Genomic DNA, 19,869 nt, shown 5'->3' with positions numbered 1-19,869 from the left:
ACAGTTCTCCTTTTCAGCTTCGGTGCCTAGTTCTCACCCCCTTTCTAGCTCTCACACGAAGGTGGAGGTTCATCCCCCCTCGTGTGGTCCCCTCTTCTGTTCCCCGGCCAGACTTCTTCCCCAGTCCCCTTCCAGCCTCCTTCCTCGCCTGTTCCACCGAAGGACTCTTCTGTCCCCGCCAGCACATCTCTCCAGGTTCATACTACCCTCCCCTCTCAGACCTCTTTGGTTCCCTCCATAATCTCCCCGATCTCTACTTGCTCTACTTCACCTGTCTCTGAAATCATGGTATCGGCATCTTCCTTGTCCGCTGAAACATTTGATGCTATGTCTGACTATATTGCCGAGACGAAAACCAGTGCGGCTCTTTGTCCCTTTTTTCACAACCCTCACAGCAATCTTTTCCTTCACAGCATTCCTGTTCCTTTGTGTTTACACGCTTTCTGTTGTCTCCACACATTGACTTCACTATCCCTACTAGCCCATAGATTTTATCGCTTCTTATTGTTGGCATACCTGTCTTTGAGTTATGTTGACCAAGTCTGTTTGCAGCTTCTCCTACAACTCTAAGTTAGATCCCCTTTATCATCAGGGTCTACGTTTATGCCTTGGTGTCTTTCGTTCATTCCCTGTTGAAAGCTTCTATGCTGAGGCGAATGTTCCTTCCTTAGCCAAACGTCGTGATGCTCATTACCTGCGTTACTTTGTCTGCTCTCATGACCTTCGTGTTCCTTCTTTGTATAGGTTGGTCTCAGACGTTAGTAGAAGCCCGTTATTTGTTCGGCGTCCCTGCTTACTCCGACCGTTTTCTCTTCATCTTCACTCCAGTCTTCTCTCCAGTTGCCTCCCTTGTATGTTCATGTAGCGTCTGCCTTTTCCCTTTCCCCTTGGGAGGTTCCGACGGTTCGTGTCTGTTCTCCCCTACTACCGCGCGCGCCAAAGCTCTCGTACCTACGGCTGCTTCTCACTCTTTTACTTGATCACTTCTGGTGGCATGCTCATGCCGTCGCTGTTTATAGGGATTGTTCTATATCTTCTGACGGTGTTGGGTTAGCGGCAGTGTTCCCTGACGATGTTGTCCGGGGTCATTTGTTAAACTCGGCTAGTAATTTTATCAGAGTTGTATACATCCTCATAGTTCTTCTCCGTATTACATATATGTCCTTCGGCATTTGTGATCATTTGAGATACCCTCGGCACTTTACAGGCCATTAAACAATTTGATTCCCCTCATCAACTGGTCCTTCATATTCAACTATGGTTGCACCGTGTGGCTATCAAAAACAGACATCGTTGACTCACGAAATCGTAATGACACGATTGCAAACAAACCATACCATACCGTTTTCTGTTGGGTCCCTGGACACGTTGATGTACAGGGCAATGAACAGGCTCATGCTGCTGTGCGGTCAGCGGTACGTGATCTTCTGATTTACTATAGAGGTATTTCGTTCAGGGATTATTTTAGTCATTTCTGCCCGCCTTCGCGGCTTTTGGCAACAACGGAGGTCAGATAGCACCATAACAAATTGCACTCTATTAAACTTCTTTTAGGTTTGTGGTCATGTTCGTACCACCGTTGCCGTACTCGGGAGGCTGCTCTCTCCCGTTTCCGCATCGGCCATACTCACTTTAGCCATGGGTATCTCATGGAACGACACCCTATTCCTCTCTGTGAGGTTTGTTGGGTCCCTGTTTCGGTTCTTCACTTTCTTGTGGATTGTCTGGTTTACCAGAGAGATCGCAGCATTTACCTCCACCGACGCCGCTGCCCTACCACTCTTGCCTTGTCTTTCCTTCTTGCAGATGGCCCTGCCTTTGACTTACCATCACTTTTTTACTTTTTTGTCAGCAACTGCTTTACTGTACAAACTTTGACACACAGCCCCCAGCGTCCCTTCCAGCCCTTTTCTCCTCTCACCTCTGATCCTCTCTCTACCTAGTTGTTTATAGCCCTGGCATTATTTTCTGCCCCGCAGCGCTACACGACCCTTGTCGGTTTTGCACTTTATTTGATTATAATAATATAGTTACCTTTGTCTTTTACTGTATATTTTCTCTTATTGTATCTTTTCTCTCTTATTGTATTTCTGTCTATATCATCCCACACAAAAATTTTAATGTAAGTTTTACATGGTATTTTACGTATTTTGTGCGAGGTATAGTGTGTAATGTATGATAAATGATGTATAATATGGAAAGTACGGTAACATGTATGATGCGTGATGTATGATTAATGAAAAGCTGCTATGTATGAGGCTGCAACAGGCGTCTGTGTGGAGAGAGAGAGAGAGAGAGAGAGAGAGTAAAGATGCTGCTAGGTTTCATAACAGCAATATGACTCTCCGGGATCCAAAAGGATAAAAAAAAATAAGGGGGGCCTCCCTGACAGCTTTGATGTTGCCTCACAAAAACGTCAATGACCACGATGCCGTGACTCGGTAAAAATAGAGTTTAATTAGACCGTACGTTTGGTCGAGGACCGTTTATTGTCCCGTGACTTGGGCGGAACTCGTGTGCGTGCACTCGCGATGCCACTTTCTTGTTTGTGTATGTGCACGCGCACACGCAGCGCTTTTCAAGCAGAGTTCGCCAGCTGCACCTAGTTGGCAGTGATCGTTTTCCTACGTCGATTCGATTTTACTTTTGCGCCTAAACTGGGGTATTTTTGGTTGATAAGCATTAATTTATGTGAAGGTTTAATATTGTGAATTTTATTGAACTTGTCATTATTTTAGATTTTATTGAACTTTTCAATGTTTTAAATTTTATTGAACTTTTCGCATTTGATTTAAAAAAATCAAATTTAAGAAAATTAAATTTGTGTAAGAAATTAGTTATGAAAAGTTCATTAAAATCAACAAGATCAGACACTTTTACCCTAAATTAAAGCTTATTAGCCCAAAAATAATTTGTTTATTGGCAAAAAAAAAAAAAATAAACGTCGTTAATGCTTAAAAAATTTTCCCCAAAAACATGAAAATATCATCAGTCAGGCCCTTCAAGGCTGTGGCTCGAGGCTCTCGAAACCAACTTGATTCAAGGGATTGGAGCAGCTTTTTCCCTCGGATCAAAAATGATTAAATCCGAATTCTCCAGGGGCTTAATGACCCATATGAGTATAATAAATAAAGATTCATAGGACGGGGGAAGCGATCGAACCTAAGGCAGGCGAGTCTTAAAAGCTCGCACTGGTCTGTGAGATTTTAAGCTCGCCTGCCAGGACTCACCATGGGTTCGAATCCCACCCGTTCTGGGATTTGTTAACCGTGCTGCACCAGGCTCAGGGGTGGCGCTAAGGGGGTTGGGGGTTTCAGTCCCCCCCAAAAAAAAATTCATAAGTCCCTTCCCCTAGTAAAATAATAACGCTGCTTCTCAACAAGTCTCCTCTCAACTATTTCCAACCAGATAAACCTTGTCCCCTTAAACCCCTCAGTATAGAAATTCTGGGGCCGTCCCCAGGCTGAGAAAGGTTATATCAGTCGGATACCCTTGTCGGTTTAGCGCTTTATTTGATTATAATAATATACTAGGCGGAGAGGTTGTACCAGGTAGTAGAAGACTGTACCAGGCTTTACCAGGCTGTAGTAGGCTATACCATTCTTTACCAGTTTGCACCAGGCTGTAGATCACGTATCATTGCGCACTGCCGCAGGTTGGAGTACGAGCGGTGGGATGGGTGGAGCGATGCTACCCGCAGGACGCAGACCACAGCTCTGACGGAGGTGCTGACAGGTCTGGAGGCGGCCACCAACTACAGCGTGCGGGTGCGGGCGTACACGGGCGTGGGGGACGGCCCATGGTCTACGCCCACACTCTGCACCACAGAGGAGGACGGTAAGTACTGTGTACTCGTGTCTGATGGGAAAAGACCAGAGATAGTGATTTTGAAGAGCATTTCTATCTTGGAGAGGGAGGTGTTTGTGAGTTGGAGGGGTGTGGGATTTGGATTGGTTGTGGGAATGATTTGGAGGGGTTGTGAGAGTGATTTGGAGGAGTTGAGGGAGTGATTTGGAGGGGTTGTGGGAGCGAGTTGGAATAGCGTGGGAGTCAGTTGGAGGGGTGTGGGAGTCAGTTGGAGGGGTGTGGGAGTCAGTTGGAGGGGTGTGGGAGTCAGTTGGAGGGGTGTGGGAGTCAGTTGGAGGGGTGTGGGAGTCAGTTGGAGGGGTGTGGGAGTCAGTTGGAGGGGTGTGGGAGTCAGTTGGAGGGGTGTGGGAGTCAGTTGGAGGAGTGTGGGAGTGAGTTGGAGGAGTGTGGAAATGAGTGATGCAAAAAAAAGTTTCTGGCTAGATTATTACCATAATATTCAGTAGCTGTGTGAGACAGGAGTATAGCAGACAAGAGACGACTGACTGAGAGACAGCATAGTTCTGTCTACAATATGAGAATTGATCGAAGGTTATGTTGGTGTACAGTTCCTGGTCGCCCGGGTAGTGTCCGGGGTGTGGTCTCCGGTCCCGGTGCCTTCATAGTGTCGTGGGCGCCGCCCGCCAGACCTGGAGGACGCATCGTCTCCTACACGGTCACCTGGCGTGTAGTGGAGACTCGGATGGGAGGAGGACGTGGGCGTGAGGGTGTCATCAACGTAGCCGGCACAGTTACCTGGGTACAGGTCAGTAAATGAGGACGCTCTCCCACTCAAACATTGCTTCTTAAATTTACAGCCTTTTTCTTTATATTGGTTTACAACTTGTTTTGTTTATATAATATTGTGATGTATGAACTCGTCTCACACACACACACACACACACACACACACACACACACACACACACACACACACACACACACACACACAAAGATATGTATATACTAGTGTGTATACACTAAGACCTTAATCCCTATCTAGGTACAAAAGTATCCTTGTAACCTTTTAATGACGTTCTTGTAGATGATAGGCTTTAAATCTAGTTAAGCAGCCAACCAAACACGATACCTGTACATAACGTGAAGCAAACATTACATTCACTATTAATCATGTTTACCTGTTAGACCTAATTCATTTTTTCTGAATGTATATTTTTTTCCTCAAAAGTATCTTGAGATTGGCGTACTTAGTGAGTGTTTGTGGTTGCAGGTTGACAGTGTGTTAGGTAGTTTGGTTGAAGTTGAAGTGGTGGCGGCTACGCGGGTTGGGGAGGGCCCACCCGGGGCGGCGCGGGTCACCCTCACCAACACCGTACCCGCTGCCATCTACTCCACTTCCGCCACTGTCAGGGCGGAGCGTGGGCGAGACGTGACACTTCCGTGTGGCCACGTGGGCCAGCCTCGCCCACACCCCGTGTGGACCTACCAGGGGCGGCAGGTGGGCGGCGAGAGACGCCTGGTGAAGGGTGATGGTGGCTTGGTGGTGCAGGAAGCGCAGCGCCAGGACTCCGGGAACTACACCTGCACCGTTACCAACATGCATGGTGCTGACCATATCACTTACTCCCTCACCATACTGGGTAAGTGTCACTACCATGCATGGTGCTGACCACATCACTTATTCCCTCACCATAATATCTTTATTTCTACAAGTACATGTACAAGGTATACAGTCCTAGCTGACATCAGTGACCTACTACTACATAGAATGCCGCTTCTTATGCAGAGCATCTCGGGCAAATTAGGTCAAATTTGTCCCAGGATGCGACCCACACCAGTCGACTAGCACCCAGGTACCCATTTTACTGATGGGTGAACATGGACAGCAGGTGTTTTATGGAAACACGTCCAAATGTTTTTCATCCGTACAGGGGATCGAACCCCTGATCTGTGTGTGAGCTGAGTGCGCTATCAATCGAGCTACCATGCATGGTGCTGACCACATCACTTCCTCACTATACTGAGTGTCACTACCATAGAACACTGAAATGATGTGCAATTCGTTCACAATGAAATATATTAAATATTAAAATTGTTCTTGTGATGAATCAGTCGGATTCCCATGATGACTCAGTCTCGCTCTGATTCTCGTGATGAATCAGTCTGATTCTCGTAAGGAATCAGATTCTCCATGAACATCCAGTTCACGTGTACAACACCTGTGTATATTTACTTGACGGTTAACCAACTAGTGGCTTTTGCAGTTCAGTACAGAGATGCTTCATGCAGACAGAAGATGAGGTAATCAGTCCATCAACCTTACTTAGCTATACACACAAGACAGTAGAAGATGAGGTAATCAGTCCCTCAACCTTACTTAGCTATACACACAAGACAGTAGAAGATGAGGTAATCAGTCCCTCAACCTTACTTAGCTATACACACAAGACAGTAGAAGATGAGGTAATCAGTCCCTCAACCTTACTTAGCTATACACACAAGACAGTAGAAGATGAGGTAATCAGTCCCTCAACCTTACTTAGCTATACACACAAGACAGTAGAAGATGAGGTAATCAGTCCCTCAACCTTACTTAGCTATACACACAAGACAGTAGAAGATGAGGTAATCAGTCCCTCAACCTAGAAGCTGGTGATCGGTACCTTAGTCTTCATGAATCACATTTATTAAAACTAAAGTACTGACCACCGGCCTCGAGGCTGAGGGACTGACTATCTCCTTATCTCCTGTCTTCGTACATCATATCTCTCTACTGAACTGAAAAAAAAAACTCTGCTCTTTTATTGTCGTCAAATCTCATGATAAGGTGCCACGCAATCTTGTGATTATTATTTTTTTTTTTTGGAAATAAATGAATATCAGCTTTGATTATCTCCAATTTTGATAAATCTCCAGACATAATGAAAACAATAGTTTAAATACTGATCAACAATTTTGTAAACATTGCCTCACTACTATAACTTGCTTAGCTAACAAAATATAGGGAAGGGAAAAATATGATTATACACACTGACAGTTTGTATATATGTATGTACAATATATGTGACTAGTCTATTTAGTTAATATTATACATTTAACTTTATACAGGTAACATGCAGCCTTAATGACCCCGGTGTAGTTGATAGATATTTTACCCACTTAACTTACCAATTACTGTTGGTGTTCATTTCCTAGAAGCATGATGTACCTCTAATCTTTGTTTTTACTGTATTGCTAAGTTATCACACTGACGTGAATGCGCTTTCTGGGTGCTAGTTCCTCCGTCAGCGCCGCTGGTGCTGGCGTCGTCATCGTCAGAGCGCAGCGTACAGGTGCAGTGGAAGCAAGGTGATACTGGCGGCGCTCCGGTCACCAGTTACACTCTCTACTACAGGAAGGATCACGGAGCCTGGACCCAGCTTAACGTCCATCGTCACGCCCACACCCACACCCTCCAGGTGAGCTCCTCACTCGCACCCTCCAGGTGAGCTCCTCACTCGCACCCTCCAGGTGAGCCCCCACACCCTCAGGCGAGAGCCACACCCTCCAGGTGAGCCCCACACCTTGCAGGTGAGCTCCACACTGGACTACACCTTCCAGGTAAGCCCCACACCCACACTACTCTCCCATACTTTCCAGGTAAGCCTAATACCTAAACTACACACCCACTCCCTCCAGGTGATCCCCATACCCACGTTTTTCTCCCACACTCACACTTTACCCACACACCCACACTTCACACCCACACTTCACACCCACACCTCACCCCCACACCCTCGAGAAGCATCATTTACAGTACACAGGAATTCTCACCACCACCTTGTTGACCATCTCACCATTTTTTTTTTCGATTCTTTGTTCACACTAATAGTGATCATAGTGCCATAGTAGTGCTGCCTTTATACACACACCGCACTTTATACTTCCTGCCATACTTTTCGGACTTTCCAGCCATACACTTGCTTCAACTTGGCGTGCACAGTCTTGTATAACGTGCATGTAAATAGCTTTGTCTATCGCAGCGCCTCGTAGTTCATCAGCTTCAGCATCGTACTTTAACATCTAGTTATACTTTCCGTTTTAATCTCTCCCCGAGGGCCAAGCCAAGTGGGCAGAGCAACACTCATCACATGAGTTGACATAGAGCCATAAAAAGAGTATATTTCCGCTTAGCTGGTGCTCCGTAGGGCAGATCAACTCACTACGAACCTTAGTTGTAAGATGCTTGTATCGTTCGTGAGTGTTGTGTTGTGTGTGCCACTGCCCTCATACATTGTTAGATATATAGCACCAGCGAGTGTTTATTGTTTACGCATTTTACTTATAGATGTTGTCACCTTATAGTAGTGGTGGGGTGTAAGGGGTATTTGCCTGGGAAATGATACCCCCCCCCCCGTTTCTTCGTGTGGCTTCCTCCAGGATGCATGACTGATCTAGAGTAAAACATCTCTCTTGGCTTAAACAGCGGGGACATTTCTCCATTCATCAAAATTTGGATTGCACCTCCGATTGCCTGACGTGTGGACAATAGAGCAATTTGTGGCCTGTGGTTAGTGGACTTTACATTCTCTTTCTCTCTCTTCCCGGCAACTTTGTTTGACTTGTGAAATTTTGACTTGAACTGCTTTTCGAATAGTTTTTGAACAGTTCCTCTGTCAGACTTTGCCATTTGACGATCAGTAGTGAGTACATCGCGCACTTTTTTTTCTGCTTTCTTTGATTTGTACACTTTTTTGTTTGTTTATTGGTGAGGTTGGAATGGTTCATAGCTTCTTGGTACTGTTAACAGCACTTCAGTTTTTTTCAGGCACTTGTAATGTGTTTCACTGATTGAACTTGTATCCTGTTTTCATACTCTGATCCTACGCCTGTCAGTGCTTCAACATCTGAGTGTAAATTTTTGTTCTTGCTTTCATTGCATATATATTTTTTATGGCTATAAGCACTGAGTAACTTGTGTGGTCAACGTCCTCTGTCTAGCTTGCAACTACTGCTCATCCTTATCCTATATCCCTGCTATGTGGTTAAGTGCCCGACTACAGTAATACACTCCAATTTCATTGACTGTGATTCTGTGTACGCTTCAAGAATCAAGGTCTTTACTGACTGGTCAAAGAGTTGGTGGTGTTGTTTTGGGATGATCTTTGCTAAGAACTATTATTGTTCCCGGTTACCTTCGAGTATCTGGTGTTTATCAGGGGAATCCTCGCTACTGTCTCTTACAGTCCTCTGCTTGCCACGATACACTGTGATCTAATATCTAGTTTACCCAGTGATTCAGAAGCTCCAACAATCTCTCACTCGTCTCCACATTTGTTTGTGCACATCTTATCCATCCTGTGGATGGTAGCGGCTATTTATTGTACACGTATCCATCCTCTACATCTATAGTAGCGGCTAGTTTACCGTACATCCCATATACATCTTGTGGACGGCATATAAGAGCATATAGATAAACTTAGGTCTCCGAACTAGGACAAAGAAATGAACAAACGTTTTTACAATTTGTACAATATTCTTTTCTTAAAAACACATTCAAGATATTTACCTAGAATTTCATGTATCCTCCTTTAATTATTTATCCTGACTTATCATACAGTATTGTGTATTCTGTATATATTCCTCAAATGCACGTATCATCCCGTCTTTCTAGATCAGGTAATCATCTTTGTCCTAAGGGAAGGAAGCCTCGGGGAGGCTCCAGTACGTCCAATTTGTGGTCTGTGAAAGTGGTATTCAGGACGCATATCCCCCACCCAGTGCTAGTTTGTGGCCATTCACTGCTCATCCCGTACACTAGCCTCCTGCTACCTGAGCCTTACCTCACAGCCATTACTGCCACACTCCCTCACTGCCACACTCCTCACTGCCACACTCCCTCACTGCCACTCTCCCTCACTGCCACACTCCCTCACTGCCACTCGCCTTCACTGCCACTCGCCTTCACTCCCACTCTCCTTCACTCCCACTCTCCTTCACTGCCACTCTCCCTCACTGCCACACTCCCTCACTGCCACACTCCCTCACTGCCACACTCCCTCACTGCCACACTCCCTCACTGCCACACTCCCTCACTGCCACACTCCCTCACTGCCACACTCCCTCACTGCCACTCTCCTTCACTGCCACACTCCCTCACTGCCACTCTCCTTCACTGCCACACTCCCTCACTGCCACACTCCCTCACTGCCACACTCCCTCACTGCCACACTCCCTCACTGCCACACTCCCTCACTGCCACACTCCCTCACTGCCACACTCCCTCACTGCCACACTCCCTCACTGCCACTCTCCCTCACTGCCACACTCCCTCACTGCCACACTCCCTCACTGCCACTCTCCCTCACTGCCACACTCCCTCACTGCCACACTCCCTCACTGCCACACTCCCTCACTGCTACTCTCCTTCACTGCCACTCTCCTTCACTGCCACTCTCCTTCACTGCCACTCTCCTTCACTGCCACACTCCCTCACTGCCACACTCCCTCACTGCCACACTCCCTCACTGCCACTCTCCTTCACTGCCACTCTCCTTCACTGCCACACTCCCTCACTGCCACACTCCCTCACTGCCACACTCCCTCACTGCCACTCTCCTTCACTGCCACTCTCCTTCACTGCCACACTCCCTCACTGCCACACTCCCTCACTGCCACACTCCCTCACTGCCACTCTCCCTCACTGCCACACTCCCTCACTGCCACTCTCCCTCACTGCCACACTCCTTCACTGCCACTCTCCTTCACTGCCACACTCCCTCACTGCCACACTCCCTCACTGCCACACTCCCTCACTGCCACACTCTCACCACCACGCTCTCTCCATCACGCTCAAATGTTCTCACTCCATCATAGCCGCTACTTGGGAAGGAAAATATTATCGAGGATTACTTCAGCTGTGAGAGATGTAGTTAGCTGGGCGCTTTAAAAAGCATTAGTCTGGCAAGTAAGAGAAACCTCTTTGATCTTGGCCAGGGGTGTCAACGCCGTGACTGGCGGTGTCAACGCCGTGACTGGCGGTGTCAACGCCGTGGCTGGTGGTGTCAACGCCGTGGCTAAACATTGGGCTTGTGGAGCCCTGATAGCATAGTTCTTCCTTTAATTATGCAGTAAGGAAGGGTGAGGGTTCATGAAGACAAGACACCAGGTGAAGCAGGCGCTCTTGAGTTGTGTTTACGTTCTCCTGGTAATCACCATATCATATATCTTGAGGATATCCCAGGCATCTTAATGGGTTTGATATATGTGCACTTCTCACTGCTTAAAGTTGTGCTGCTGCTGCTGCTGCTGCTGCTTTCTAACCTGTGCTGCGAGGCTTACTGTATAACCCTATCGTGTTACTGTGATTGTTGCATACCGCACTGATTATTATCTTGGTGCCTTGAAACTCCAGCGTTGTGCTGATTAAAGCACACACGCGTACATACACACGCGTACGCACACACGCGTACACGCACACGCGTACACACACACGCGTACACACACACGCGTACACACACACACGCGTACACACACACACGCGTACACACACACGCGCGTACACTCCTGGTCAAACACGTCAAGAAATTAGAGAAAGTGCAAAGGTTTGCAACAAGGCTAGTTTCGGAGCTCAGGGGAATGTCCTACGAAGAAAGGTTGAGGGAAATCGGACTGATGACATTGGAGGACAGGCGGGTCAGGGGAGACATGATAACGACATATAAAATACTGCGTGAAATAGATAAGGTAGACAGAGACAGGTTGTTCCAGAGAGGGGACACAGAAACAAGGGGTCACAATTGGAAGCTGAAGACTCAGACGAGTCATAGGGATCTTACGAAGTATTTCTTCAGTCATAGAGTCGTCAGGAAGTAAAATAGCCTAACAAGTGATGTAGTGGAGGTATGACAAAGCTCTGGAAGCAGAGAGAGAGAGAGAGAGGACCTAGTAGCGATCAATGAAGAGGCGGGGCCAGGAGCTGAGTCTCGACCCCTGCAACCACAATTAGGTGAGTACACACACGCGTACACACACACGCGTACACACACACGCGTACACACACGCGTACACACACACACGCGTACACACACGCGTACACACACACACACGCGTACACACGCGCACACGCGTACACACGCGCACACGCGTACACACGCGCACACGCGTACACACGCGCACACGCGTACACACGCGCACACACGCGCACACGCGTACACATACACACACGCGTACACACACACACGTGAAGCAGTATCGCTAAATAGTGCTCCCAGGATTTAGCGTTCTAGTGGCTGTCCTAATATATTATTAGCGGTCATCGTACGTGAGTGAATCAGTGAACATACCTACAAGAGTGTAATAGCTTTCAAGAGTGCGAATAATGTGATAGGATCAAGAATTTTACAATTTAAATTTGAATGAAATTTGAGTGAGGGAGGGTAGCAGTCAGCTGATGAGGCTACTGGCCGCAGTGTTGACACAAAATATCCAAACAGTTAAATTGGGTTAACGGTGTGATCTGAAATATTAACAAATACATATGTTGGTTGATTATAGCAGCAGTGTAGTGATAAGGTCATAAAAGAGTGATTAAGTAAATACTGAAAGTAAGAAAAATTAGTCAATCCCCAGCTGTTGGTGTTGTGAATGTAGCTAACATCATCAGACTTGTTATGACAATAATACTGTACTAAAGAAAAAAGAGGGAATACCAAGTCTTAAAAGAAAAAGAAAATAAAAACTTGAATGCATGATAAAGTTCCTGAAGAAGTTACAAAATTGAAGGAGTTGATAGACGACCAGCAGGAACCTCCATTGTTTTGCAGACGACATCACTTGCCTATTTGTGGTTAATTTTGGTTAGTGTCTAAAGTCTCAAGTGTCTCGCCCTGCTGGTTGTATGCTATACCATCTCTCTCTCCCTATTTCAGTACCAGGAGATAGATAGTGGTTAGTAAATTATCTAAATATCGCCAGGTAAATTCCAGAAGAGTTGTGTAGCCTAGTGACCCCCCCCCCGTTTTTCTGAGGGACAAGCTAGTAAACAAGTACGCACATACAAACACACGTGTGCACCCGTAATTATTGTTATAACAAACATTAGTATATAATAATAAGGAATTGAGTGAGAAAAAATAATCCTATTATCTTCAAAAAGTAAGGTAGCCTAGTGTGCGGAGATCTGGGCCGGGAGAGTACCGGTGAACCAACAACAATAACAAATAGTGTTAACGTAACCCCCCCCCTCTTTTTCAAAGAACGACAAGCTAGTAAACACACATACACACAAACACAAGTGTACGCAATTAATATTATACAGTATATATTAGTGCATATAATAAGGAATTGATTGTGAAAATTTTTTTTTATAATCTTCAAAAGAGTAGCGTAGCCTAGTGTGCGCACGCACACCCACACACCCACACCCACACACCCACACACACCCACACACACCCACATACACCCTCACACACCCACACACACCCACACACACCCACACACACCCACACACACCCACACACACCCACACACACCCACACACACCCACATACACCCACACACACCCACACACCCACACATACCCACCCACACACCCAACCACACACCCACCCACCCACACACCCGCCCACACACCCACCCACACACCCACCCACACACCCACCCACACACACCCACACCCACACACACCCACACACACCCACACACCCACACCCACCCACACACCCCCACACACCCACACACACCCACACACACCCACACACACACACACACACACACAAACACACACACCCACACACCCACACACACCCACACCCACACCCCCACCCCACCCCTCCCCACCCCTCCCCACACACACACACACGCAACACACACACAACACACACAACACACACACACACACACACACAAACACACAAACACACACACACAAACACACACACAAACACACACACACACACACAAACACACAGACTCACACATACACTCCCCCCCTCCCCCACCGACATCTCACTCCTTCACCTGATCCCTCCCCTCCCTCTTTCACCCTCCCCCTCCCCACCCACTTACCCACTTGCTTCACTCTCCTTCCCACTCCCCCTCCCCACTACTCTCCCATATAGCCACAGTTCCTCCTCTACCTCCCCCCCCCCACACTCTGACATATACAATACTAACCTAACATACAGAATTACATAGGTTTCCCACTCTGAGGCAATCAGGATAAAACAAAAATGGGTTGCCAGAGAGCAACAAGAAAACCCAAGGGACAGGAGGAGGAAACTGCAAAGGAAGATTGGGCAGCAGAGCTCACAAAAAGGGAACAAGAATGGGAAAAGAAACTAGAAGAACTTAGCATGAGAATGGAAGAGAGGATAGACATGGAAAGCAGGAAGTGGGAGGTGAAAGTCAAAGCAGCAGAGGCCAGGATACAGAGTTTAGAAGAGGAACTGGAAAATCTGAAACAGCCTAAAGAACTAAAGAACATTATGGGATTGACAACAGAGACCGCTACCTCAGCCACAAATAAGGGGACTGTAGGGAAAGGAGGAGCAAAACTGAATGTAGAAGCTCTATCAGTGGAGACTGTAGTAAATGAAAGAGCTAAGCTATATGTGGAGGCCCTAAAAGACCACAACAGAGCCCAGGGAAAGCCGAGAAGGGAAAATGACAGGCCACTGAGCCCATGTATAGTAGCTAGTGAAACTGAAGAAAGGAAAGCTGCAATGGAGGAAATCAAATTGAATGAGGGCATACACAGGGATATGCAGTGGGAGAATGAAAGGGTGAGGTCAGTCTTTGTGTATGGGCTACAGGAAGTTGAAGGGGAAACATATGAAGCAAGAAAACAAGGGGAAAAAAAAGCAATTGAAAGCATCATGAAAGTAATCGGAGAAGACGACATGACCCAGCTGGAAAATTTTCGGAGAATAGGGGGGTTTGTAAAAAAAAGAAACCGGCCAGTGAAAGTGACCTTCAAGGCAGAATCGACTCGGAACAGGATACTACAGGAAAAAGCACGATTAAGGGACATGCCGGGATACAGGAAGGTGTATCTCGACCGCGACAGAACACAAGACGAAAGGCGGAAACTGAGAGAGATGGTACAAAGGCGAAAGGAGGAAAGAGAGGGGATGGAGAAGACAGACAGGAGATCCCAGACACAGGAAGAAGATCAAATACAACCTCCCTCACAGCTTCCTATAGAAGCCTCCCAACCAGGTCAACCCCAGTGCAGCCAAACACTCTAAACCACAACACCCATGCCATATCCAATGCCCCCACCCACTACATTACAAACTCCACCCCCACAGCAACCACCCATAGTTCCTTATCAGGTCTCCCACTTCCCCAACCCCAATACACCTCCCAGACCACAGTCTTAGAAAAGAAGTTGAAGGTATGGTATACAAATGCAGATGGAATAACAAATAAGTATGAGGAGTGGCACGAAAGAATCAAGGAGACATCCCCAGACATAATAGCACTCACAGAAACAAAACTCACCAGCATAATAACAGATTCAATCTTTCCACCTGGATATCAAATCTTCAGGAAAGACAGAGGGAGGAGAGGGGGAGGAGGAGTTGCACTGCTCATTAAAAGCCAGTGGGGTTTTGAGAAAATGGAAGGAATGGATGGCACGGGTGAAAGGGACTACTTAGTAGGAACAATCCAGTCTGAGGGACATAAGGTGATAATTGCAGTAATGTACAACCCACCACAGAACTGCAGGAGACCAAGAGAAGAATATGATGAGAGCAACAGAGCCAAGGTCGACACACTAGCCGAGGTGGCCAGGAGAGCACACGTGGGGGGAGCAAAGTTACTAGTTATGGGTGATTTCAATCACAAGGAGATTGACTGGGAAAACCTGGAGCCCCATGGGGGTTCCGAAACATGGAGAGCCAAGATGATGGATGTAGTACTGGAAAACCTCATGCATCAACATGTTAGAGACACTACCAGAGAGAGAGGAGAAGATGAACCAGCAAGACTGGACCTTGTATTCACCTTGAGTAGTTCAGACATCGAGGATATCTTGTATGAAAGGCCCCTGGGAGCTAGTGATCATGTGGTTCTGTGCTTCCCGGGCCCTAGTTGAGCTCCAAAGTGGAAAGTAGGAATAGGATGGGGAAAAAAGAAACTAAAAGGGAAATACTCAGGCATGGGGGAAATTCCTTCCCAAAAAATTCAAATGGGGAGGAACGGCAGGAAAAAACCCGTACAAGAAATGATGGACTTGTGGGGGCCCAAAATGCAAAGGGGGAAAAGGAGGTTTGTTCCCAAGGGAAAAAGAAATAATGGGGGAAAAACAAACAGGTCCGGGTTTCCCCAAAAGGGGTTTGGGGGGGCAAAAAAAATAGGGGACTAGAAATGGAAAAGAATTTGAAAAAGAAGAGAACTCAGGGAAAAAAGATTAAGGAAAAAGGGCCCAAAAATGAATATGCGAAAGAAGGGGGTCCCCGGGGACAAAAAGAAAATGACATAGCATCCCAAATCAAAATAGAAATGTTGTCGGCCCATCCGGGGGAAAACCGTCAAGGACCGGAAATCAGACTGAGGAAAGGGGGATATAAAATTTACAAGCAACGACCGAGAAAGGGATGTCAGGGCTTTAAAACGAGATTTTAAAAAAGTATTTTAAAAAGGGAAAACCCGTAGGACTCAGGGGAAAAAAGGAAAAGGGGTTTTTTCCCCGCAAAATGCTGGATTGGGGGGACACAAAAACCAAGGAGAGAAATGAAGAAGCTGCTATGCAGACTTGAAAACCCCAAAGGCAGTGGGACCCGACAACATCTCTCCTGGGTCCTTAAGAGGGAAAAAGATGTGTGTTTTTTCCTTTAAAAAAAAATTTCCCCTCATTTTTAAAAATGGGGGCCCCCTGAGGTATGGGGATGGAAAAGTTAATTTTTTAAAAAAAGGGGGGCAGGAAAGAGGGACTTAAACTTCGGGGCCCCTTTTCCCTAACTTTTATGTTTTAAGGTCATGGGGGAAAATCATCAGGAGGGGGTGGTGGGCACCGAAAGTAACAAGTGTATAATTGACCAGCATGGTTTCAGGAAGGAAAATCCTGTTCCAAACCCCTGGGTTTTAAAGGCAAGGTGACAGAAGTAAGACAAAAAAGAGAGGGGGTGGATCATTTTCATTTTTTTGGACTGCAAAAGGCCTTGACACAGTTCCTCACAGAGGGGTTTCTGAAAAAACTAGAAGATCAGGCACACATAACGGGAAAAGGGACTGCAATGGATCCAAAAGAATCCCGACAGGGGGCGGGAACGAGTCTTTGGGGCGTGGCGAAAGGTTTTCAGAAATGGGCCTTGGAACCCAAAAAGGGGGGTTTCCCCAGGGGTCAGTCCTGGGGCCTGTGCTGTTCTTGGTATATGTGAACGACCAAAAGGAAGGGGTAGACTCAGAAGTGTCCTTGTTTGCAGTGATGTGAAGTTAATGCATGATAACGACATATAAAATACTGCGCGGAATAGACAAGGTGGACAAAGACAGGATGTTCCAGAGATGGGACACAGACACAAGAGGTCACAATTGGAAGTTGAAGACTCAGATGAATCGAAGGGATGTTAGGAAGTATTTCTTCAGTCATAGAGTAGTCAAGTCATGGAATAGTCTAGAAAGTGAAGTAGTGGAGGCGGGAACCATACATAGTTTTAAGGCGAGGTATGATAAAGCTCATGTAGCAGGGAGAGAGAGGACCTAGTAGCAATCAGTGAAGAGGCGGGGCCAGGAGCTATGACTCGACCCCTGCAACCACAAATAGGTGAGTACAAATAGGTGAGTACACACACACGCGTACACACACACACGCGTACACACACACACGCGTACACACACACGCGTACACACACACGCGTACACACACACGCGTACACACACACGCGCGTACACACACACGCGTACACACACACGCGTACACACACACACACGCGTACACACACATGCGTACACACACACGCGTACATTCACACACACACACACACACACACACACACCAGGCACATCTCCTGAAGCGCACATCAACCAAATAACTGCTGCAGCATATGGGCGCCTAGCAAACCTCAGAACAGCATTCCGACATCTTAATAAGGAATCGTTCAGGACCCTGTACACCGTCTACGTTAGGCCCATATTGGAGTATGCGGCACCAGTTTGGAACCCAGACCTAACCAAGCACGTAAAGAAACTAGAGAAAGTGCAAAGGTTTGCAACAAAACTAGTCCCAGAGCTAAGAGGTATGTCCTACAAGGAGAGGTTAAGGGAAATCAACCTGACGACACTGGAGGACAGGAGAGATAGGGGGGACATGATAACGACATACAAAATACTGAGAGGAATTGACAAGGTGGACAAAGACAGGATGTTCCAGAGATTGGACACAGTAACAAGGGGACACAGTTGGAAGCTGAAGACACAGATGAATCACAGGGATGTTAGGAAGTATTTCTTCAGCCACAGAGTAGTCAGTAAGTGGAATAGTTTGGGAAGTGATGTAGTGGAGGCAGGATTCATACATAGCTTTAAGCAGAGGTATGATAAAGCTCACGGCTCAGGGAGAGTGACCTAGTAGCGATCAGTGAAGAGGCGGGGCCAGGAGCTCGGACTCGACCCCCGCAACCTCAACTAGGTGAGTACACACACACACACACACACACACACACACACACACACACACACACACACACACACACACACACACACACACACACACACACACACACACACACACACACACACACAAGGTTAATTGGCTCTCTAATGGCACACATTGTACCAATATTTAAAAAGCTAATAGTGGAAGACCCTTTAAACAATAGGCCTATTTCGCTAACAGTTCTATAAAACGCTGGAAAAAAGCCATAGAGGATAAAACTGGATAAAAACACTAGTAGACAATATTGCTGTCTGTCTGCAATTTCTGTATATCAAATCTACTAAACTATTATGAGTCATAAAATTTTCCGGAAAGATGTGGATGGCTGAATTTATATCTACAAAGAACACAGCGATAATAAACACTGAAAAACCTGATGAAGATTTAAACACATGCAACATCCGAGTGTCTTCATTGTAGACGTTTCGCTATCCAGTGGCTTTATCAATACAAATTCAAAGACATAATTTGAAGACAGAACTATATGCAAAAGATGGGGTAATCAGTCCCTCAGTCTTGGAGTTGGTGTGAAGAGCACCGTAGTCGCTGAGGGACTGACTATCTCATCTTTTGTATATAGTTCTGTCTTCAAATTACACGTGTCTAAATCTTCATTTTGTCCGTATTGTATACCATTCTTGTACAACTGAAAAACCTGCAGAGGTAGCAAACAGAGCAGGTTCTAAATTATTATTAGTGGAATTTTAATCATGGAGATGTATAGACACGGGAAAAACTGTCAGATAAAACGCTTCCCAGAGACGCCGAGGAAGAAACCTCTTGACTATAATGCAAAACTTTCTAATGCAACATAAGGAAAACCCGTCACGAGTGAGACGGAACGTCGAACCGCGAGGCTATAGCTTGTTTACGTCTTCAAAATGACTGACGTAGTTGTATGGTATACAATGCCGACAAGATGAAGAATTAGTCATCTGTGCAGCACCTCGGTAGACATTTCGCCGTCCAGTGGATGGCAGAATGTTTACAATAAAGATAGCGGAATGTTGCACATGTGTAAGCTACGACAGTCATGTGTAAGCAACGACAGTCATGAAGTCTGACCACTACCACCACTTCGATGATGGTCTACTCTGTGGAAGTGAAACTAAGAAACAGAGGAGATGGAGAATCAAAGAAACCAATGCAGAAGAAATTTAATCAACAAGAAATTAAATAGAAAACATCTCCTGGGGAAAAAAATGCATCCTAACAAACGTTTCCTAACGTTCCAGTGTGTAATTTGTACGAGGAGGAGACATGAACGTTCTGCAAGTATTAAATTTTTGACAGAACACCAGAATGTGTTTAGAAATGGAAAGTCACCCCTTAAAAACTATTTTGAGATGTAAATTAACCGAAGTCACACAGAAGATGGAGGGTTGGATATACTACACGTGTTAAGGCTGTATTAAGAC

The 19,869-nt window shown here is 46.2% G+C and overlaps 1 protein-coding gene across 1 annotated transcript in view; it reads left to right on the top strand.

Annotated features, from left to right (window-relative positions):
• Nucleotides 1-683: 683 nt before the first annotated feature.
• The window catches only part of LOC138853786 (cell adhesion molecule Dscam2-like), a 122,516-nt gene continuing 103,330 nt past the window's right edge, over nucleotides 684-19,869 (top strand). The window contains exons 1-6 of the mRNA XM_070092577.1: nucleotides 684-851; nucleotides 1,188-1,415; nucleotides 3,534-3,837; nucleotides 4,416-4,612; nucleotides 5,078-5,447; nucleotides 7,084-7,265. Coding sequence (XP_069948678.1) covers nucleotides 684-851; nucleotides 1,188-1,415; nucleotides 3,534-3,837; nucleotides 4,416-4,612; nucleotides 5,078-5,447; nucleotides 7,084-7,265 — 1,449 coding nt within the window. The remainder of the gene's footprint in view (nucleotides 852-1,187; nucleotides 1,416-3,533; nucleotides 3,838-4,415; nucleotides 4,613-5,077; nucleotides 5,448-7,083; nucleotides 7,266-19,869) is intronic.

This window comes from Cherax quadricarinatus, chromosome 40 (assembly GCF_038502225.1).
Source record: "Cherax quadricarinatus isolate ZL_2023a chromosome 40, ASM3850222v1, whole genome shotgun sequence".
In the NCBI taxonomy this organism is placed as follows: domain Eukaryota; kingdom Metazoa; phylum Arthropoda; class Malacostraca; order Decapoda; family Parastacidae; genus Cherax; species Cherax quadricarinatus.
This window is presented reverse-complemented; position numbering and strand designations above follow the sequence as displayed.